This window comes from Pyrgilauda ruficollis, unplaced genomic scaffold, assembly GCF_017590135.1.
Source record: "Pyrgilauda ruficollis isolate IOZ18807 unplaced genomic scaffold, ASM1759013v1 scaffold165, whole genome shotgun sequence".
Taxonomy (NCBI): Eukaryota; Metazoa; Chordata; class Aves; order Passeriformes; family Passeridae; genus Pyrgilauda; species Pyrgilauda ruficollis.
The window spans coordinates 1690829-1714299 of NW_024515320.1; the positions used below are offsets into that span (position 1 = coordinate 1690829).

General features: G+C 53.2%; 1 protein-coding gene across 1 annotated transcript; it reads left to right on the forward strand.

Annotated features, from left to right (window-relative positions):
• Window positions 1–10297: 10297 nt before the first annotated feature.
• Window positions 10298–22951, forward strand: LOC121351386 (neuroblastoma suppressor of tumorigenicity 1). Its single transcript, XM_041463497.1, has 4 exons — window positions 10298–10471; window positions 20063–20257; window positions 20443–20554; window positions 21705–22951. Exons 1-4 carry the CDS (start codon window positions 10449–10451, stop codon window positions 21957–21959), a joined length of 585 nt encoding a protein of 194 aa, XP_041319431.1. The 5' UTR covers window positions 10298–10448; the 3' UTR covers window positions 21960–22951.
• The last annotated feature ends 520 nt before the right edge of the window (window positions 22952–23471 follow it).

The following is a 23471-nucleotide window of genomic DNA, read 5'->3' on the forward strand; positions in this document are numbered from 1 at the left end:
CTCAAGAGGGAAGGGAATGGCGTAGGTTGATGCAGAACTTGCCTTTACTGAAAGCCTGTTGTGCTGCACGGTGAGTGCTGGTAGATGGAAAGTGACAGAACAGCTCCTCCTATTTTACACAGCAAATAGGAGAAAGGAAAACAAGTTGTGTGATGGTTGTTTTTTAAACCATGCCAGGAAAGGAAGGGGATGGACTGAGGGGTAAGCTGGAGTTCAGAGGGCTTGAGAAACTCCTTATCTTCCAGGCCTGAGGTGTGCGTGCTGCTGCAGCCCTGCATCCACACCTGTCCTGGGCACTGCTCTGTGGATCCTGCACTCTGGAGGAACGTGTTGAGCTGTGCCCAGAATCAACAGACGCTGAGGAGCTCGCCTGGAGCAAAGGACTTGTGAAATAAAATAGCTCCAGTGCCAGAGCAGCATTAAGATTGTCAGAGCATGATACCATCCAGGACCATTGCTCCAGCATGTCCTTGTTTTTCCACCTCCTCCCTTGCCGGACTGCATTCATCAGTCAGGTCAAAACAGCTTATTGAAAACAGGATATCTTTCTTCCCAATTTTGAATCATTTTATCCAGCCCCAATTTTTAATTTGAACTATGTACTTTGGAGCCATAGCTCCTCTGTGGTTTGGAAAGGAGTTTTATTGAGTTCTCTGTGTGTGTGCTGCAGTCTGGGAAGCCAGTGGGATCTGCTGGAGAGAGGAGCACCAGCCTGGGTAAGACCCAGGAGAACCAAAGGTGGTGGCAGCACCGCACACAGCGACTGTCAGCTTGGGGAGAAAGCTTCAGCTCCTGCTCTGTTGTTCAGGCTGATGATGAGTTCCATTTTTATTTGGTGTCCCTGGTAACGAGTCATCCTGTCCTTACATGCTCTGCTGCAGCTCAAATGGGACTTCCTAGAGTTAATTCTTACCATGGGCTGCGTGGCCTGTGATCAGGTGGTTCTTCTGGCCCTGGGACTCCGAGATATCCGTTGTAGGTATCAATTCCCAGTGTGTCCTTTACTGCTAGAGTGACAACAATCAGAACAAAAGTGTTCAAGTCAACATGGGTGAGCGTGGAAAAAATGCACAATTCTAAAAGTGGAATTTAAATTTGTCATTGCTCTTTAAATAGGGTAAAACCTTTTGGTTTTCTTCACAGCTGCCTTGCTTCTTGTTGCCTGTGTTAATGTATATGTATATATGTATATGCACAAATAACTACCACGTGAAGAGTCTGTATCTGTTTTGCTTTATTTAATTAAAGATGTATTATCCCAAACCTATTTTTGAACCTGTCCATGTAAGCTGTGCAAAATATGTTCTTGTGATGACAGGTCTCCTTTTTCCTTCTGTGGGAAGGAGCCTGTACCCTTCCCAGCTGAGGCTGGAGTAGGAATGGTTTCCTGCCGCTTAATTTCTAATTGCATAAATGGAAGGGGGAAAAGTGGAAATTTTAAGTACCTAAAGGCATGTTAAATTTAGTATAATACACTCATCTGGAAACTATCACATTTTTCCTTCTTTCTTAAGCCTGCTGAAATCATTGCTTCGTCTGTGGCGTGATTTGGATTGGGACCAAAAAGTGCAAACAAGATAGGGCTGAAAAAGGCAGGTGTCCCTACCCAAACTTAATGAGACCTTTTAGGAGAGAACTTGTATCCCAATTGTAATTGGAGTATACAGTGAGTAAGGAAACCATATCGCTACCCAGGAGAAGGGAAAAAAAAAAAAAAAGAAGCTGTTTGCTGACTAGAACTGGTTTTGAACATTTAACAACTCCCCAAGTGCTTGACTGACCACAAATCTGCCTCTTTAACAGCTTGATTAGATGTCTGCTGAGGCTTTGAGATGAATAAACAAGTCACGGAAAAGCAGAGACAGCGGGGAAAAAAATATCAAGCTGCTTTTCTATTGTTTATCCGAGTTGTTCGTGTTTGATCAAGATACCGTCATTGCTTTGTGTTCCAATCCTGCCTGGAGCCGTGGCCAAGAGCAGGACCTGGCTGTATGTGGTGCTGTACACACAAATAAAAACCAGCCTCTGCCCTGGAGAGTTTACAAACTAAACAGATGGGCTGCAGGGAGCTAGGAGGGTTTGTAATTCCCATTTCAGGGATGGGAGAAGCTGTAGGCAAGGTCAGGGATAAGTCGTGCAGGGAATGTGGTGTGCAGCCAGGACTCTGACTGGAGTCCAGCCCATCCTTCCCAACTGGTTTTTCACGTGGTGGTGGAGTCTCAGGGGAAGGCTGCCCTTCACAGACTGGGAGACTCCAAAAGTGTTTGTGCCACCCTTTGCTATTTTCAAATTGCCCCCAGTTCTTACTGGCAAATCCCTGAGAAAGTTAGGAATGATGTTTTACTGTCCAGAAGCTGATATCTTATGGAATCACTAGTAGGTGTAAACCACTGTGATCCTCAATATTGACTTTGGTGATATTCTGAATCTGATAAGGAGAGAAAATACTGAAATATATTCCCAGTCCTTTGTGCCTCATGGACAAGGACACTGCTGTGTTATCAGAACATAAATACAATACCAGGAGAAAGTTAATGCCTTAGTAAATCTACCTTGAATATGAATTTAGGCAACAGATAGAGAAAGGGAGGATTACGGAGACAGCAGCATTCCAGTACCATTGAATCATGGAATGGTTTGGGCTGGAAGAGACCTTAAAGCCCATCCAGTGCCACCCCCTGCCATAGGCAGGGACAACTTCCCCTGTCCCAGGTTTTTCCAAGCCTGGTCCAGCCTGGCCCTGGACACTTCCAGGGATCCAGAGGCAGCCACAGCTGCTCTGGGCAGCCTGTGCCAGGCCCTCACCACGGGCTCACGGGAAGGATTTTGCCCAGTATCCAATTTAAACCTACTCTCTTCCAGTCTGAAGCCATTCCCCTTGTCCTGTCACTCCAGGCCCATGTCCAAAGTCCCTCTCCAGCAGTGGAAACAGCAGTGATGGTGTAACTCAACTCTTCCAGAGAGTTCATAGGGATGATTCTCCAAAGGAGGGGGAATTGGTTTCCCAGCTGTTTTTATTGGGTTCCCTCTGAGTTTGGGAGCAATGCAAAAGAAATTACAAAGGTGCAGGTTTGCAAATGCACATAGTGGGTGCACAAGTGGACTGAAGGTGACAGGTGATGTGCCACGAGGTACAAGTGATGCTGCAGCTGAAAGGGGGAGGCTTGTGGAGCTGGGGAACCCCTGATCCATGAGTGACCTGCTGGGAAAAGCCCATTTTTCAGCAGGTTCTGACCCAGCAAGGCACTGCTGACCCTTCTTTTACTCCAAACCAGCAGGGTTTGGTACCTAGCCCCACACACCCCCCAGTAAGAAATAAACTTTCTCCTCATCTCCCCCCCACCCCACTCCTCCCTTTGGAAGTCAGACTGGCGCAAATTTTGGCATGCCAGCTCTGTAGGCAGCTGGATGCAATGTGCACTGTGTCTGTACTGCTCCGAGAGTCCAGCCTATAGCCCACCCACAGTGCAATGCTTAACTGAGATTGAAACTAAATGGGAACATAGTTTATGGAAATTCAGCTGTGGATGGCCGTGCTCTCGTGCCTTCTGGCTGTCAGCACTTTGCTGTACTGCACTGCAGGCTGCTGGAGCTGCATTTTCCTCGTGGTGCTGGATACCCACCTCCTGGAGCTTATAAAGATGCTTCGAAAGTTGCTGGTGACTAATAAATCACTCTTCATCTCTAGGCTTTATTGGTGGTGCTTGTAAAGGCTCCAGCTCTGCGTTAGGAGTGGATGCCCCTTCCTGGAAAAGGTCACGCCCTGATCAGTTCAAATTCAGTTCATAAATCATGCAAAGGAGTGTGTTTCTTTTTAGAGGTTTTAGAGGATATTCTTCCTCCCCCTCAGTGCTGCACTTGAAGTTGTTAGCAGTTATAAACAGCTATACCCAAACCCATTACTGCTCCCCTGAGCTGTGCATTCCCTGTGGATTTGGACTGAAGGACCTGGAGCTGCTGGAGAGAGGCCAGAGGAGGCACCAGGGGTATCAGAGGGAAGGAGCAGCCCCACTGTGGGGAAAGACTGGGAGAACTGGGATTGTTCAGCCTGGAGAAGAGAAGGCTCCGGGGTGACCTAATTGTGACCTCCCAGTGCCTGAAGGAGCCAACAGGAAAGATGGAGAGACTGTGGGCAAGGGCCTGAAGTGCCAGGCCAAGAGGGCAGGGATGGATGGGATCTTGGGAAGGAATTCTACCCTCTGAGGGTGGCGAGGAAATGGTGCAGGTTGTATTTGTAATTTTAACTAATTACCTGGAAGTAAATATAAAAGCCTGGCAGACAAATAACTGCTATTGGTTGGGATGCTGTGTAAGTGAAAAAGAAAGTGTGGCAATGTAGATTTTGGCCCAGACAAATGTGAAGTTCAGCATCCAGGAGCAACAAACACTGGTAATACCTGGAGATGGCACAGCCTGGGGGATTATGGAACCCTGGGAACCGAAGGGATTGCTGCAAACAGGGAGAGGCACTGTGAGAAGCAAGGGCTGGAGGCTGAGGCTTGACCCATGCAGATGAAGAGCGAGGCACTGAATCACATACTGGGATGAGCTGGGAGAGCCATGGGAGGATTTTCCAACTCCGACGTCTTAAATGGAAGTGACTGAGCTCCACCTGGGAGTGACGGGGTGAAATCAAATGACTGTAACACACATGGATTCAGATCTGATGATCCAGCTGTGTTTGTTGGCTGTAAATTCTCTGAAACTTGTAAGGCCACAAAGGTTGCCTGCAGAATTCCTGGTCTCTGTCCCGTGGCTTAATCCGGCCTGAACTAAAGGCAGAGTGTTTTTAGCTGGAGGACCCTGCTCGTTAGACACTCCCTGAAGATGTCCCTGGTGTGGACCTCAGAGGGAAGACAACCTATTTCTGTGCTGTTCCTTGCTGCTTTGTTCCTCAGCTCCTCCCTTTGGGACTGTTTTCCTTGGGTTTGTTTGAGGGAATGGCTGATGGTGTGTGCTTCCCTTGCTCCCTTTTCCAGGCACGGGGCCCATTTTTTGTTTCATTCTCTCTGAAGATGCCATGGTTCCCTAGATAATCTGTTGAGAGATGGGGTGTTTCATATGTCAATAAATACATCTTTGGATGGTGGATGGAAGCCTGGGGCTGGAGCTGCAGGAGAGTTATTGGGATGGGAGTGGAGGTGCACTGGGATGGCTGCAGGGAAAGCCCACATGGTCCTGCTGTTTGCACCACAGGCTGGGCAGGCAACGTGACTGCACTGGGTTCTTTTAAGGCCTGAGAAATAATTCCTTTAAATCTTCGGGAGCATCCTAGCAGGCCACATGCTTGTGGGAGGCTCCAGTTTACTATCTGCAAAGTCATGGATTTTATATCCATATTAGGTATAAATAGAGGTAGGCTGGCAGATAGAGGCAAGGTCACTGTGACTCCTCCGGATGAGCCCACGATTATTTCACTGGGGCTCCACTTTTAACTCTTGTTGTGCACTGCAGCAGCCACTGCTGCCAAAATTAAAACCGGAATGATGCAAAGTTGGTCTAAAAACAGATGTCTCAGCCTGTTCAGGGAAGCTGTGATAAGCTGAGAACTCATGGCCACTTTCATTTTATTCCTCATCAGCTGCAGCAATAGTCTCAAAAATCCCAATCCTGCTCCTGGGCAGGAGGAGAGGGAGGCAATAAGCAGATTTCTCAGGGTCCCACATTTCTGATGTTATGAGCCAGACCCTTTAAATGATGAAAATCACATTATCAGTTTAAGAATAGTATTTGCAATTGTATTTTGGAAGGTGGGGGGACTGTGAGCTGAGGGCTTTAATCTGCTAACAAATGCATATATATTCTTTTCTCTTTCTTTTAGTCAGCCTAATTCTGAACAATGTTGACACTTGCTGTAGCAGGATTTTGAAAAACTGGCACTTTAAGACCTATGATTTTGGGTGCTTTTCTTCAAGGCCAGAGAATTTGTGCACGAGGCTCTTCCCATGCAAGAGCAGTGCAATATTGCTCCGTGAGTCACCCCGTTTCAGGCGGGCGCTGGTTTCCTTTCAGTAATGTGCAAAATGTTCCCTGCACACATGTGGATGTTCTAAGTTCGTCCTGCTGGTTGACAGTTTGAAGGAGCTCTGGTGCCAGAGCTGTCTCTGAACACACACAAGCACCTATTGTGACGAGGCCTGAGCTCGGCTGGGGCCTTCAGGCAGTGCTGCAAGAAAAATAATTAATATAATAAGAGGTTCTGAGTGATTGCAGCAGGGGGAAGTTGTGCAGCAGAGAATAAGATGGTTATCAGAGGGGATTTAACTGGTTGTAATGGAGGTGGAGGAAACTTGTTATTTTTGAAGTAGAAAGGAAAAAAAGCTGTTTGAACTCGTAGGGATGAGGGCACCTGCAAATGAAGGCCAAGAGCTTATTCCAGCCCTGTCTGCTCAGAACTGCCCCTGCAGACATGAACTGAGTGCGAGGAGGATTGAGCACGACCTGAGCTGCTGGGGAAGCGAGGGAGGGAGGCAGGGATGGAGGGGCCTGGGAGCGGGGAGTGATCGGGCAAGGTGGAAAACGAAGCGATTAAACACACTTGGACTTGCTCAGGGATGGGAGGAGAACGTCTTTACTGCTGCCCCAGGGCCCCAAAACGCATTGGCACGGCACTAGAGAGAAACCACTAATGCCAGTGACCAAGGGGAGGGAGCGGCACTATCTGGGCAGCCCCCGGGGCTGGCGGGATCAGGGAACCCCGGCCGGAGGCGCAGCCTGCCGAGCCCGCGTGCCCGGCCGGGAGGAGCGGAGCGCCGCTGCCCAGCCGCATTCCAGGTCACTGGCTGAGCCCAGATCTTTGCTAATGGGCCCTGTGAGAAACCCTTTTCCTTCGCTCCCGAGCAGTCCCTGCCAGCCAGCTCTGTCCCCAGGTTTGCCTTGCTAAGCCAGCCAGGTTCCCTGCGGGCCCGCTGCCTCTGCCTGCGCGGGGATCCAGCACGCAGCTCCGGCTCCTGGACCTGATGGAGGTGCTGCTCCACATTCCTGCCGTGGCTGAGCCTTCCCTCCAGCCTCTCCTTGCCTCCCTGCACCGGGTGAAGCTCAGTGAGTGCTCCGGGGGTCTGAAGGAGCAGTGGGGGCTGTTTACCCACGGGCTTTGTGGGAATCTCGGGAAGCAAGGACCGTGCTTGCGGGGTCAGATTCACCCTGCCCCAGGTGCTGGGGCTGCACAGAGGGAGGGTTTGTGCTAGCAGCAGCGAGAGGATGTGGTCCTTATCCTCTGCCACCACTGTCCCTCCCTCCTCCCACCTGAGGTGGAGATGGGAAATCATCCCTCAGCTTTTTCAGTTGTTAAATCTTTGTGTCTCTCTTCCGGCACAAGCTGCTCCATTCAGCCAGGGTATGCCCTTACACACAGCAGTTTGGGGTCTTGGTATCTTGGAGATGTGTTCCTGTTTATTTAGGAACCAAAAAGTTGGAGTTTAACCCCAGCAGGTGATGGTCTGCTGAGAGAATCATGGAATGGAATCCCAGAATGGCTTGGGTTGGCACAGACCTTGAAGATCATCCTGCTCCAGCCCCTGCCAAGGGCACGGGTGCCACTCACAGTGAATCAGCTGCTCCAAGCCCCGTCCAGCCTGGCCTTGACCAACTTTGATCCAGCCTCCCTCAGAGGGGAGCTGATAAAGAGCTGTCGTTATTTTAGGGACCAGCAGTGCAATTCTGCACCCATTTGCAGATCAGGTGCAGAGGTGAAAGGAGCTGCTCTGACATGGGTGGTCTATGGCAGACCCAGACATGAGGCCCCCAAGTCCCTCATGGGTCATGCAAGGGGCTTTATCCCCTGAGAGCCCTTCCTTGGACCCTGTGTGCTTTATCTCAGGGGTAGTGAACAAAACACCAGTGGGGAGGAGACGGAATTCAGGTCCAGCTGTGGGATATATGCAGGGCCATTCTCCCCACACTGCAGCCCTTCATGGACACACACACTCTCTCCCCCCTCATTTCCCACCCACCTTCGCCCCATGCGTTTTCTGGCATCTCACTGTAGGAGCTTTGGACTCTGCACTGACACAAATAAAAGAAATAGTTTTATTTTTAACTTACACATACACCCTTTTAATTCCCACACCCACAGTGCCAGGTCCTGTCCTGACAAGCGGGGAGCCCCTGGCGCTGTGGGCGTTTGTCAGCAGCCCAAAACAGCAACAGTGGGCGAGGAGGGACGTCCTGGGTTTCTGCTGTGTCCCAGTGCACAAAGCCTTGGTGATGCAGCAGCAGGGAAAGGGCTGAGGGGAAGGCATGGGTGTGGGTGTGTGTGTGTGTGTGTGGATGTTTTGGGCACATCCTGGGTGTACCTGGTGGAAAACCAGCATGGAATGGGTGGTTGTTGAGGGAGAGAGAGGAGTTGTGTCGCTGTGGGAAAACATCCCTGTGCTTTGGGATGGCTGTTTAGGGACAGGCAGCAAACTCCCCCCGAGCCTGAGGGGAGTGGGAGCTGGTAAACAGCGGGGTGATGTGTGGAGCAAGAGCCTAAAGCTGCTGCTGAAGGCAGAGCCCCGGGCTAGGGAAGAGGGGTTGGCTGCTGAGCTCGGCTCCTTCCCTCCTGCCCTCCCTCCCTGCAGAGCGGCTGCCTCTGCTCTGTGCCTCAGTCTGTCCAAACGACATCTGCAGGCATCAGGTCATCACTCCTGGTTCTGGCTGTGATATCACATTGCCAAGGAGAAGGGAAAAAGTCTTGGCCCAGGGCTTTGACAGCCTTTCAGCAGCTTCTTTCATCCCCCAGCCAAGCCGCTCTGTCCTACAGCACCTCTGCTTGTTCCTCCTGACACCAGAAAACCTGAACCCTGCTCCTCCTGCCTCCCCACCCCCAGATCCACTGATTGCTGTTTCCCTTTCATGCTGTTTACAGAACTGGAACAGGGATGAATAGTAGGAAGCAGTGAATGAACTGCATGCTGGCTCACAGCTCCTTGCAGAGCAAACACACCCCAGTGCTGAGGATCTCACAAATCCCATCCAAATACTGAACCATGGACCCCAAACACTCGGCTGAATTTCACCACAATGCTCATGGTCTGTTGCTGTGTAGCTGGTTGTATCTACATCTTACTTTTCCTTGTGAGAACTTGCTTCAAAGTCTCAGATGTCTCTTATTTCACTCATATTATTCAGAATAAAGCAGCCTCCTGGGCAGGAGCTTACTGCTGGTCACGCTGGCCCTGGGGAGCAGGTACAGCATTGGTCAAAGGCCTGGGTTCAGCAGTGGGTGAAAATGCTGGGAAGGCAGATTTTTGGCTCCTGTTGGTGTGTGTGGTCATGGCTAGAGGCAGTTCCTCTTGTTGGCCCTTTTGGAGTTGAGCAGTGCAGTACAGGGGCTGGGTAGGTGGCATTTAGCAGGATAAGAAAGTGATGTTGGAAGCAGCTTTTTGCCACCCTGCAGAATAACAAATCCTGTTATCCTGGAGCTGGAAGGAACCGGGCAGCAGGAAACCATTCCTTCACTGCAGCCTGCAGCCTCTCCAGCAAACACCCAGCCCCAAAGCCTCTCCCCACAGCTGCTGCCAGGGCACTGCCAGCACTTCTCCCAGCACAGCTGCTGCTCCTTGCCATCTCCCCTTCCTGCTTCTCTGATCTCTATGCAAATCCTCGCACCAACAGCAGCCAGCAAAACCCAGCCAAGCCTGGCAGGTATCTTTTGATTTGGGTAGTGTTTAATGTGGGGCCTCTTCAGATTAATTGTGCCTTAACAGAAACAGAGCCCTTCGGTCTCCAGCAATTATCCTACCTGAAAGATAGTTGTGAATGGGGCTTCGCTGAGGTGGGGTTTGGCTGTTTTTAATGGGAAAGGGAAAGAGGGAAAGAAAAAAGAAAAAGAGGAGAAAGAGGAAAGGAAAAGAAAGGAAAAGCAAAACAGAAAACCATGCTCTCTAGTGCTGAAGAACTTTCCCAAAGTCTTTTCTGCAGCCAGGACTCTGCCCCACGGACTCTCTATCACGAATTATGTTTAAATAAGAGTTGTTGGCGTTCAGTGAGCCCAGTCCAGATTGTTTATGCCACCGCAGAGCAAGTGCTGGGACATTCCCTTAGGCTCTCCTGGCCGAGAGAGCCCCCTCGTTTTGTGCCCCGGCGTTTCCAGCGGGCTCTCCCCGTTAGCTCGAGCACATGCCGGGGGTTCCAAGGCCCAGGTCGGTGGGTGAGCTCCGTGCCCGCGTTGTTGGGGTTCCGGCTCTCCTCCCCGCGGGGCTCTCCGTGGCCCGGCGGGGCGGGCGGGCGCTGCCGCTGCCGCCGCTCCCTCCTCCCGCCGGCCGTCCCTCCCTCCTTTCCCCTCCTCTCCCTTCCCAGCCCGATTGTGCAATCGCGAGCGGCGGGGCCGGCGGCACCGCCCGGAGCCCGGCACCGGGGGGAGGGAGGCGGCAGCTCCCGCCCGCCCCGCGCCTCCCTCCGTGGCCGCCCCGCCGCGCCGGGGATGCGGCAGCCGCCGGGCACCGCCGGGCCCCGGACCCCATGGGATGCGCCCGCCGTCTCCTGGCTGGTGAGTAGCCCTTGGCTTTGTGTGCCCCGCACCCCCGCCCCGAACCTGCTGCTTTTTCCCCGCACCAGATTTTCCGTCTCTTTCCCTCTCGCTTCTCTTCTCCCCCCCGCCGGTGATGGATGGCCGGGAGGATGAGGATGTTGCCACGGGCAGAAATCGGTTGCAGATGAGGCGGACTTGGGGGGATCTGCTCTGCAATCGTTAAACTATTTCCACCGCCGCTTTAGCTCGAGTAGAATAAAAGCCTGGAAGCCGGGGAGCCGCGCTGTGTCGGTCGCACATCTGTGGTACAGAGTCCTTCCCTCCTTCCCATCCCTGCCGGGGTTTGAAACAAAAGTGCCGAGGGAAGAACGGGAACGCTCAGTATCGATTAACCACACCACCAGCGGACGCAGGGCAGTTCAACGATCATAAAAGAAAGAAGTTTTCCCGATGGCAAGGCAGTAAACTTTTGTTCCTTGAAAAGTTCATCCCGGGGATTAATTTATATCCTTGTTTCATGGAAATACTTTAGGCACTTACTGTAAAGCTTATATCCAATATATCCCTACCTGTTTTTTGAACACCAGCAGAGCATTTCAATTTGTCTCAGTATTTGCAGCAGTTTTTATTCGTTCCATACAATAGCCTCTGCATTTTAAGATCAGTGGAGATTTCTCTTTTTCTCTGGTAGGTGTTTTCGGAACAGAACATGCTTTAGCTCTCTTTTGGGCTGCATTAAAGTTGATCTGGACAATCCCTTATTGCCTACTAACATTTCTCTTACGAGGACACTCCACAATCTAACTTTTACATATAGGATTAACCCCATCAAATTGAAAATTCAGCCTGTGTGAACTGTTGGTGGATTTAGGACATGGTAGCTTTTCCATGCGGGTTTTTTTTGGAAAAATCTGCACCCTGCTGAAACAAGTGGGAAGGATCCTAGTGATATGGAGAGACCCAGATTTTCCCTTGTGTTTTTAGCCAAAGAACTCAGTGCCTTCTTTGCAATGTCCAACCAGCTAAAATTCAGCTGCACACACTGGGCACTTCTGCCTTTTGAAGGCAGTCTCCCAACTCGTAAAAGGCTGCTTGCCTCAAATTTGCAAACCGCAGGATGGGAAATGGAATTTGCCTTCAGTATAAAAATCCCAAGTGTTTGCAAACAGCCCTGAGAAGAATCCGGGCTCTTGGCGTGACCTCCCAGCGCTGAATTCCAGCTCTGGGAGTTTGCGGTCTCACAAAAAGGGCAAACGAGCAAAGGCTTCCTGAGTGCCCGCTCGTCTTTCCGGAGCAAGGAAAACAGTGGAGCTGGATTTTGGGTGCTCTGGAGGTGCAGGATCGGGCCCCGAGCCAAAGTGCTTTTCAAGGAGCCTTGAAGAGCTGCCCGTGTTGGAGTGACTTTGCTTGTGGCGTGCGTTGGCATTGCCGAGGGCGGATTAAGCTGGTGCAGCCATGGGAAACCTGCCTAAGGAGCAGAGGAAACTCTGGGCAGTTATTCCTGCCCAAACTCTGTGCTGTTCCCATTAAAGCTTTAGCAGTTCTTCTGCCAGATCCCATATCCGACCACGGGGCAGGCAGAGCCAGGTTCTTTCTCCGTCCTTGGGCCTTGCTCCTGCTCTTTTTGTTTTGAAGTCTGCTGGAAAAACCACCCTCCTCTGTGGTCGCATGGGCTCGGAGATCCCCTGTGACAAAGCAAGGAGCACAGTAACAGGGGTCCAGCACGGCTGAGGGCAAAGAAACTTCACACCCGCTCAAATCAGACTCTTAAAAACCTGAACAGCTGATAAAATTGTCCTTCTGGGGGAGTTCTGGAGCGAGAGCGAGGGGTGGTCTGTCCTCTGTTAGCCCTGGCAGGGCTGTGCTTGCTGTTCTCCAGACCTTTGTTTCTTGTGCAGCGCTGTTCAGGGAGGGAGGGCCGTGGGGCCGTGGGGGCCAGGGCTTTCCTGGACATAAATTAGCACCGAGGGTGGGAAGGGAACAGCCCAGCACCCATGGCAGCAGTTGTGGAGCTGGGCTGGGCTGCTGCCCCGTTCCAGCCAGGATCGCAGCCCTGCGGAGCTGAGCCTTGGAAATGGCGTCACGATGGAGCCTTGCTCGGGCCACTCTTAGATGTGGTTTAAGCCTCCTTCTCTGACACAGAGCTCAGGCAACCTGTCCAGAGGGGGGAAGGGAGTGCTGTTGGGGTCACAGTGGGATTTTCTTGTGGGCCAAATCCTGCAGTTTTAGGAGAAACGTTCTAAGTGTCAAGTGTGAGGACAGCCTTGGTAGCGACTGAAAACACCAGCTGGGCCGTGAGCTTTTACATTACCTCCAAACCCCTCTGGCCTTGCATTTCATGTGTTTTTCTGCTTTGGCCAGTGCCATGGGTAAATAACACAGATGTTGGGTTTGTGCCATCAAAACTGAGGAGGCTCCTGTGGTGTAAAAGAGGACAAAGGCATATCAGGTCAGTGAATTTCTGCTGCTGTGACCAAGAGATGGCCTGAACGGGTATGAAGGGAGAGGGAGACAGCAGGGAGGCTCCTGAAAGATCCTGAAAGAGCTCCATCCACAAGCTCTTTTCTCCTTTGCTCTTTCCCCTTCTTGCTCCAGCAGCTGGGAACCTGATCCTGCAGGCGCAACCCCGCTGCGCTGGGTTTTTATGCAAGTTTGGTAATGAATGACCGAGCCAGGCGAAAGCCAGCGTGGTTGGCATCCGAGACAGCTCCCCTCGCTGCCTGCAGGAATTAAAAAAATCATCATCCTGGTGGCCACTCTGCACTGGAACTGGTTTTATCTGGTTCCAGTTAGGCTTGTTTTGAGTAAGACGAGCGGTGCCAGATTCTGATCTCATTTGCACCAGTGGAGTCATTTGGAGGAGCCGGTCCCAGTTTACCTCACTCTGAGCGAAAGCAGAACGGGCCCTGCTGGGAGAAGCTCTCCCCGGGGCAGTGCCCGGTGCCTGCCCGCAGATCCCGGCCGGGGAAAAGCCAGCGGCTCCCGGCTGCGGGGGTTTCCTGCCGCTCCGCGCTGCGCTCCCGCAAGGACGGGACGGGCTGTGCCTGCGGCCGCACGGGGACCCGAGTGACCGAGCCCGGGGCTCTGGGGAGGTGCCGGGGCCAGGGGTGCTGCTCGGGCTCCGATGGGGGGATGTGCTGGGGGAGGAGGAGATCCTGCCCACGCTGGGTGGGAAACTCGCAGGGGTCAGGGATAGCATTGGAGAGAGCAGCACAATCCCTGTTATCCATGGGACTTTCGAAGGAGCTGTTGGACACCTACCACCCTCCCGCCCGTCCGGATGCCCTCGGCCCCAGGCTGGCTCTGGGCACGGCTGTGTGGGAACACCAGCTCCAGGGAGAAGCAGCCGGGCCCCGCTCAGGTCCGGGCATGCGAACGAGCCTGGGGCTGAAACGCTGCTCCCAGCTGTGCTGGGAAGCGCCTGGTGCTCGGATCAGCGGCACCGGCTCCGACCCGGCTGGGAATGCTCCAGGCACGGCTCCAGACCGGCCCTGGCCCGTGCAGGGCTTGGGCAGAGCCTGGACCCTCTGCCCAGCGAGCTGGGGCTGCCCAGCCCGCTGCTCCCAGAGCCGCCGCCGCTGCAGGTTGGAGCCAGGCTCCTTTTCCAGCTCCCCACAAAGCTGATCTGGTCCCAGGCTCCTTTTCCAGCTCCCCACAAAGCTGATCTGGTCCCAGGCTCCTTTTCCAGCTCCCCACACAGCTGATCCTTGCTCCCATCCCACTCCTCCAGCTGCTCTTGGGGGCTGCAGAGCCCCACGTGCTCCAGGAAGAGGGGCAGTGGAGGTGTGGGGCCAGGATGTGTTCCTGAGCTTTAGGCTGATGCATTTTCCTGGCCGTGATTGTTTTTAATGCTAAAGAAATTGAGCAATTGAAATAAATGACCAGAAACTGTTTATATGACTCTTGCCTCTTCTACAGGCCATTAGTGGGTCCCTTTTCCAGCAGAGCTCCTTCAGAGCTCCATCCTAAGCCCAAGTCCAGAGGTAGCTTTCCAATGACTTCTGTAGGTAAAGCATCTTGGATTTTTTTTTTTTTTTCCAGCTGCAAAAAAAAAAAAAAATTAGTTTCCCAAGAATTCAGTGCATGGACAAGAAACCAGATTAAAACTCCCAATGTACCAGCATCTTTTCACATTCTGGCCAATGTGGGGAGGGCAGAAGGCTTTAAAAATGCTGCACTGCTTTTCTTTATTTCTGCAACTTGCCCAACCATGCTTGAGTGGAAATTAATATGTTACAGAAAGGGAAGCTCTAACATCTGCTTCTGAAAGGAGCAGACACAGCCAGGTCCACAGTGAGAAACGACACAGCTTTTGCTCTGCTATCAAAAAGTTCTTAGGACGGATTCTTGTGGTTGTTAAATATCAAATGTCTTCCTGTGGTAGTTCCCTGTTTATTTTTTTGTAATTTCTCCCCAGATTTTGCAGCTCAGCGAAGCAAGACTGGAGCTCTGAGCTCGGGAGAGATTTCTGTGCTCAGTTAAGCACTCCTGTCCTGCTGTCCTGAAGAATTACCTCCAGACATTCTCAGTGCAGAGTTCTCTTCCCTCTCCTCTGCCCATATCATACCTCAATCAGATTATTTTGGGCTGTTACAGTCACTACAGTAAGGGTCCCCAAAATTGTAAAGCTTTAGCTAAATGCAAATTTAAAAAAGGGGGAAGTATTTAATAAGAACAGGTATTAAACAACATCTGTTGTTTTGATAGATGTTTTTCAATACACAGTGACTTTTCTATTTTTTGCAGTTGAGATTTAAGCTTTCCCTCTTAATAATGCTGGCTTATAATTTGTTTTGTTCCCTGTAAGCAAATATTATTTGAGTTCAGTTTCCTAACAGCCAATCCCCAGTAGTGTTCAGAAGTTACAGACCTAATCCTGTGCCTGAGGAGAGCCGTGCCCTGGATCTTTCTGGGATGTTTCTTTCCAGCTGCCACCAAGCAGACATTTTACTCTGGCTTTGCATCCTTTTAGGTGCCTCAATAACAATTTTCCTTTTAGCGTTTCCTGCAGTGAGATCTCTCCTGGCCACCTGCACACTCAGCAGTGATCCCACACGAGTCCTTGCAGAGCTCCCTCCCCTGCCCTGCAGCGCCGTGTCCTGCTGTGACTCCCCCCCATGCTGTCCCCACCTGGCTCCCACCTGCCCCGTGCCTTCCCCCTGCACTTTCCACCGAGGAACGTGGGCTGAGGGCTGCTGGCAGCCAGCCCTCCCTCCTGCCCGGGCAGCCCCTTCTCCCCAGACACCTCCCTGTGCTTCCCACGCTCCCTGCACCCATCAGCTCACCTGGTGCTCCCCTGCCCCTGCTCTTGCAACCAGGGAAACTGAGGCACAGAGCATCTTTGGACCCTCCTCTGCTCCGTGTGGCAGCTCTTGTCAAACAGCACAAATAACGAGAGGCACACAGTGTGCTGTGGCTCCTGTCCCACACCAGCCTGGGGTCACTCTGGCATCTGGTCCCAGCAAGGGCAGAGCCTGCCTGGGTGGGGAGCTGGAAAGGAAGGACAGCCCTGTGTCCAGGGGGGCAGGACTGGGGAGGGGATCCCAGCTCTGACCCAGACCAGGAGCCAAAACCTTCCCCTTGTCCATCTCTGCTGAGAGCTCGCGTGTCACAGAAGGGCCTGGATCCCTGAGGCACAGCATGGAGCGAGCCCCGTTTCTGTGCTGTGTTCACAGCCTGGGAGCCTCGGCCCAGTGATGTTTGGAAAGCTTTGGGCGTTCTTGTCTCTCAGAGCCTGCGGTGCCTCGTGTGTGGCCGTGAGCACAACCTACCTGTGTTTGTGGTTCTCTGTATTTGGCAGAATTGCAAGATCCTGGATAAGAAAAATACCTATAAACACATTCAACAACTCGTGAAACATTCCCCATGTCCACCTGCAAGCTTGTCTTGTGTTATGGTGTAAACTTCCCACTGGAAAAAGAGGGTAAAACTGATTAGATCTGTTTTATTTTCCTCCAGAAGTGTTTGGTTTCCAAATGTCTGGGAACAGCTGTGGGCTGGATGGTGGGAACGTGGCCTCCGAGGTAATTCCAGTGATTGTCCTCCGGCCCATGGAACGATGGAGATTTTCCCAGCTGCTCCCAGGCGCTGGTATTGTCCTGCTGGGGGGACTCCTGAGAGTGCTGGGATTGCTGGGATGGGAGGAAGGAGCTCTTCTAGGTGACAAGAACATCTGAGGTGGTAGCAGAAGATCTCCACGCTGTCGGGGAACCCCTGCCCTGCTGGGCTGGTACCCTGGCCCAGCTGCCCCCCAGCTCCTCGGGCACGGGCTGGGAAAGGGCTCCGGAGCACGGGGCTGCAGCTGTGCCTGCGCTGAGAAGTTGTTTGTGCCGGGAGCTGGGATGTGCCAGGTTCAGGGCTGAGTCATTTATTTCCCAAATGCTGCCGGAGGGATGGCGAGGAAGCTGCCATGTGGCTCCCTGCAGAGGGAACGGGGGGGTGGGGGAGACCCTCACGGGCCGGTGGCTCTGTCGGAACTGAGCTGAACTTTCTGCTTGAAGAGCTTTGACTAGCGGGGAAAAAAATGTGCCTCGGTTCGGGGAAGAGAAAGAAGCCCCTGTGTGCGGGGAAGTGGCTGCTCCCGCCGGGTCAGCTGGGGAACACACTTGTTCCTTTCGGGCTGCAACGTGTAATTTAGCTTGTCACGGAGGAATGTGCTCAATACCTTTATTTAATCGGGAGTTTGCAAACCTGCTCGGGTGCCTCATCTTCCTTTTTCCCTTCCCTTCCCAGCCGGGGGGGAGAAGGAACACGGTGCTTTTGTCTCGGTGGCTGTGGCTGCTGTCAGATGAATGGTGTTGGTGGCAGCTCTGTTCGCATGACTGGTTTGAGCTATGGACACGCTGCTCCCAGCCCCGGCTCCCTCCCAAACTCAGCTGCATCAGATGTTTTCCTAGGCACTGGCATAAACCTCGTTACTTACTAGAAAAGTAGCCCTGCGGGTTCCAGGACATTCCTGGGAGAAGGAAAACACCATGTGCTGGGGATGTGGTGTGCTCGAGGCTGCAGGTCAGTGGGGGATAGCAGTGCTGGGAGCCAGGGTGCCCTGAGGAATGGGGGACTCTTGGAATTGCTCCAGCTCCAAAGGGCTGCCTGCTTCCCCTGCTGGGAATTCCCCAACCCCCCACTCTCCCACCACCCCTTGCACAGGGAATGGCGGCCGTGGGGGCCCTGCTTACAAACACACCCTGCTCAGGAAAGGAGAAGGCTTCAGCACATGTTTAAGTACTTTCCTGAATCCAGGCCAGGCCCTGTGCTTTAGCAGAGCACAGCCTCACTCATCTTCTTCACGGGAGCCCAGATGCTGGGAGAGGATCCCTCGTGCCTCTGGCAGTGAGTCTGCTCTGAGCAGCAGAAACTCCTCCATGGGACACAGACCCCAGGAAACAGGACTTGCCAGCACAGACAGGAATTTTGCCTCTTTGCAGCTGGATAGATATGCACAGAAACCTGGAAAAAACCCCACCTTTCTTAGGAAAGAAGGAAATTGCTCTGTAATTGGGCATGTGGAAGTGAACTTGTGTGCTGACTCCAGAGGAATTTGGGTTGTTCCCCGGGGGGTTGTGATTGCTCTTTGGGTCACATCCCAGCTCTGATCTTGGACTTGCCTTTGGGAGCAGGATTCCTCAGCACAGAGCTGCTGGCATTTGAGGAATGAGTGATGCTTGTTTCGGAAAGCAAACCAAGTATGAGTCTGTGTGTGCAGCTTAGCCATGTTCATCCTTCAGAAATTGCAGAATTCCCCCACTGAAATGAAAAAAAAACCTCAGGCACAAGAGTCCTCTTCGGGACAGATGTATTTAACGCCACAACTCTCATTAGTGGTAGTGCAAGCTCAGGAGTTAAAACCCTCTGCTTATCTCCAGCCACCACCTGCAAAGTTTCCTTTGTGCAGGTATTCCAATGTGGAGCCATGGGATCCACATCCCACAAGTGCTGGGAGGATTACGAAGCCAGGGATTTGCAGGTGCTGCTGCATTATATTAGCGTGGTTCTTGTGTCACCAGAAAATGAGGAAATTTAGCAGAGACCCCACAAGATTCCTGCAGAGATCCCGTGAGTGAGGATTCTCTTTTCTGTGTGCCATAGGATGGAAGACAGGGAAGAATCTTTCTGGTCTGTCTCTTGATTCAGACCCAGGAGGTTGAGCTCAGTGGAGGGATAACAGGGCAAAATCCCATAACGACCTTAAAATCCCTGAGTGCTCAGGAGGTCGTCTCAATCATTTAGGTAAATCTGATGGTCCTGCAGCCCGCGGGGTGCGGATGAGGACTCCAGAGGAACAGGGCATTTTCCCTCTCCTTCCCAGCAAGTGTTAGAGGGCTGGGCCCAGGAGCCATGGGAATCAACAGCAGTCTTTCCAGTGTGGGCTGTGGATCGTCATCTGGATAAATAAATAGAAGGAAATAACAAATAACATGGTTCTAACAAATATTTTAGGAAGTATAAATGCCTTTCACCATGACTCCATCCAAACCCTTCACAGGAAAAAATTTCCCTGTTTCTGTGTTGCTTTTCCATCTGCCTTTCCCCAGCGATTTGAGGGTGTTAATTCAGGCACCTCGGTTGGAGAGCAGAGCAAGGAAACCTCGGGGGGATTTCTCTGGGGTGGGCAGTGACCTCCAAGCCCACCACGTTTGCGAGCGAGGTCTGTCCTTGTGACAAGGCCCCCCCCTTGTCCCGTCCTCGGAATAACCCTCCGCAGAATTCGAGTGTCTCTGTACAAATAAACGTTGTACTGTTCTTTCCTGCGGGTTTCCAGCCTCTGGGCTGAGGTTTCCCCGTGCTGCTGCCTTGCAGCGACACCTGCTGCGTGCTCCCAGAGGAGAGGGGTCCTGGCAAGGCTGCCCTTGGCTTCCCAGGGGATAGAAAAGGAACCGGGAAAGCTTGTTCCTTCTTCAAATAAAAACATTTTTGTGGTGTGGGACTTCTCCAGCCTGGCTCGACTCGTGGCGGTGACACTTTTGGTTTGCAAACTTCTCCCAGCCCTGCTTTGAGTCGGAAATGAGGAAAAGCCTGTTGTTGTTCCAGGCACAGAGCTTGCGAGAGGCAAGGCAGGTATCTGGCTGGCCCAGAGCTTGTTTGGAAGAGGAAAGAGGCAGTGTAGCACATCCCACGCCCCGGGCACAGTTCTGGGAGCTGTCCTGGCCCCAGCAGTGGCTGTGGAGGGGGATCGTAGGGATCTACTCAAATTGTCTGTAAAAGTGCATTTTCCAGATCACAGCTGAAGACATTAATTAAGCCTTCTGCTTAAACCCCCAGGCAGGCTGACAAAAGAGCAGGGCCCTTGGCATCATTAAGGAAGGGAAGCAAAAGAAAGTGAATAGATTGATTAGCAGAAGTGAGAAATTGGTTATACATACAGCGGTGTGATCTAATTACAACAGACTTTTACAATGAAACTTACAATGCTGAGGACATAGCATTAGGAAATAGCATTAATACTGTGCAGAAAGAAATCCAGTTTGCATGCTGCAAGACCAAACAGGACACACTAGGTCCAGTGGGGCTGGACCTGTGCTTGTAACAACCAAGAGCTTCCTGGGGGTAGGAGAAATGGGCTGCTTTGCCAGTTTTCTTTGCTGCTAACATTTTGCTCTTTGTGTGCAGGTGTAGGATTTTGGCAGAGCTGGCCATGATGTTATGGTTCGTGGTGGGGGCCCTGTTCCCAGTGCTGCTCCTGGCTGCTCCACCACCCATAAACAAGCTCGCCCTCTTCCCGGACAAGAGTGCCTGGTGTGAGGCCAAGAACATCACCCAGATCGTGGGGCACAGCGGCTGCGAGTCCAAATCCATCCAGAACAGGTACAGATCTGCCCTCAGGCCAGGGCTAGAAGCAGCTGGTGGCTCTGGAGTGCCTCTGGGGACTGTCACTTGCACAGGAAGCCAGGCACGGTGTCCTGCCTCTGTCTCAGGGGAAGGTCAAATCTCTGCCCTTGCTGGGAAGAGCAGCACCTCCCCTGAGCCCCACCCTCCTGCTGTCTTTGCAGGGCCTGTCTGGGACAGTGCTTCAGCTACAGCGTCCCCAACACCTTCCCCCAGTCCACAGAGTCCCTGGTTCACTGCGACTCCTGCATGCCAGCCCAGTCCATGTGGGAAATTGTGAGTATCCTGCTCTGCTCCGTGGGGCCCCAGCTCTGCTGTGACACCACCTCAGGGCCAGCCCTTCTCCTTCTCTGGGCTTTTCCCGCTCATAGTTTCCTTCCAGGGCATCTCTCAGGTAACTGTACTGTGTCCTGAGGTACCTGGGTAGAGGAAGGAGCTGCTGGAAGCTCTGCTGAATGATCTGATATCCCTCTATTTGCAGAACCATCCCTGTCGTTCCCTGTATTATTTATCCCTATGCTTATCCACATTCCTGCTCCCTTTGTCCACCTGCGCCCCCCTGGGAGATCTGGCTGTGTTTGATGTCCAGAAGTTCATCCTTAGACCTCACAGTTCCGTGTCACCTCTGATCCTGGCAGAGCCATAAACCTCGGTCCAAGAGAAGCCCAGAGCCCAGGGAACTGGCTTTGCTCTCTGCCTCCCTTTCAGCTCACATTTGTTGAGAGGGTTTAGCCCAAACTACCCAGGCTGCTTGGCATCACCTCTTGTCGGTGGCCTTTGCTGTCTCACCAGTATTCCAGTGCCAGCAGTGCCTGGGAGCTGAGTCCTGCTGGAGTCAGTGCTGAAGGGTGGGAGTGAGCTGGGGGTTGGTGTCTCCTGCCATGTCTCAGGTGAAAGGAGGAGAGGAAATGGCCTCAGATTGCACCAAGGGAGGTTCAGATTAGATATAAGAAAAAAAAAAATTCACTGAAAGGGTTGTCAGGCTTTGGAAAAAGTTCCCCAAGGAGGTGGTGGAGTCCCTGTCCCTTGGAGGTGCCCAAGGAATGACTGGACAGAGCAAGTGCTCTGGGCTGGATGACAAGGGGGGGACGGGTCATAGGTTGGTTTTGGAGGTCCTTTACAATCTTAATGATTTAGTGATTCCATGGTTTAGAGGTGACAGTGGTGGTGCTGGGTTGATGGTTTGACTTGATGAGCTTGAAGGTCTCTTCCAGCCTTGATGCTCCTGTCATTTTCCCTGAGTATCTGGAACAAGACATTCCCAGAGAACTCCCACTTTGCAGACTGAACTGGGGTTTGCTTCTGTGGATAGAAACCCATCACATCTGGCCTAAACCACCCCAAATCTGCAAGGTCTGGAGCAGGTCACCCCTCCCACCACGGGAGCCTGAGCACTGACCTGCTGTGTTCTTGTCCCACTGCCCAGGTGACACTGGACTGCCCAGGCAACGAGGAGATCCCCAGGGTGGACAAGCTGGTGGAGAAGATCCTGCACTGCAGCTGCCAGGCCTGTGGGAAGGAACCGAGCCACGAGGGAGCCCTGTTCAACGTGTACCTGAACGCCGAGGAGAACATGCCCCATGAGGGGCCCGCGCCCCACCACTACCCCCACCACCAGCAGGAGCTGGAGGAGCCGCCGGCCTCCAGCCACCACCACCACGAGGAGGAGGGCGAGGAGTGACCCGTGTGGACTGTCCTGGCAGGGCTGGGCGAGGGCTGGGGCCAGGCTTTGGGGAGGGAGGGGGGTGCTGCAGTCTTTCCTGTCAAATCGCTGCCCTCGTGTCGCCCCCGACACCGCGGGGCACAGGCAGGGCTGAGGCTGGAGCTGCAGGCTGAGACACGAGGGCTCGGCCTTCCCGGATGCACAGAGTAATAATAATAATAATAATATATTGAGAGGAGGGCACGAGGGGCTCTGGCTGAGAGCAGGGGCTGGGCTGGGCTCCCGGGGCTCTCTGCAGGCTCCCAGCCCTGGGAGGATCCCTCTGCGTCCTGCTGGGTTCTCCTCATGCCCAGCGTGGAGGAGGAAGGGAGGCAGCCTCTCCACAGTCCCAGGAGGGATTCACATCTCTCTGGGGTGGTGGGATCAGCAGCACCCCTCCTGCCTCCTCTCCCCTTGCCTGCCCACAAGGGCTCAGTATGGACACGCTCCTGGCACCCACTGGATCTCGGTCCCATCCCAACCCTTTGTATCAGGTGGCTCTTGGGGAGGGTTTTGCCCCAGGATGTGCCTCTGGGGCTGTACGTGAGGGCACTGGGAACCGTAGTGGTGATAACCCTTACCTTGCTGTCCCCAGGGCCATCACGTTGCTCCCTGGGGACAAGAGACTTGGATTGTGAGCGCTGGGGCTTCATGTTTTGGGGCTGCAGGGGAAGGCCAAGAGCTGGAGGGGGTCTGGGGTCGGTTCCACCCCTGTCCCCCCTCTCCCTGCTGCACTTTCATGGTGGTGGAGGGAGAAGGGGCTGGAACGTCCCTGTGTAGGGAGTGCTCGGGCAGGGCTGGGGGTCGGGGTGGGCACGGCCTCTGCTGCCCCTCTCTCTCTGTTGTTTAAAGCTGATTCCTTGGTGTTGTCCTGACAAGAGCTTCCAGAGCTTGTAATCGAATGCCTCCCCCTCCTTTTGACAAGTTTTGGGTTTTTTTTTTCTTAAATAAATTAGTTCTGATTTCCACTGCTCAGTGCTCTGATGCCTGTCTGGTTTTTGGCAGAGCTGACGCCAGGACAGGCAGCGGTGCCGGAGGCTGCAGGGCAGGGGAGAGCCGTGGTTCCCACAGCTTGGAGCTGCATTCCAGCTGGGAAAAGGAGGAGAGAGCTGCTGGAAGGAAAACCGAGCCCGAATCCTGAGCGTATGGGCTGCATGTGGCTGGGGGAGCCTGTCCGGGGAGCTTGCCCGGCAGCTGCGGCCGGGCGTGCTGGGTCCCCTCGTGTGGGAGGATCCTGCGGCCTCCCCGCATCACGCGAGGCCCCGGCGCTGCCGCCGCTAGGGGCCAGCCTCGGCCCGGCCTGCTCCGGCATGCCCGGCATCGCGGGCCCGGCCTGCTCGGGCAGGACCGGACAGGACATCCCTTCGCGGGGACGGAGGGGCTGGGCACCTTGGCTGGAGCTGGCGGGCTCTTCCCAAGGCTGTTTGGATCGGGCATTCCCTGGGCAGGGCAGCGGGTGCCCTTGCAAACCTCTGGTTCCAGGGGTGCCAG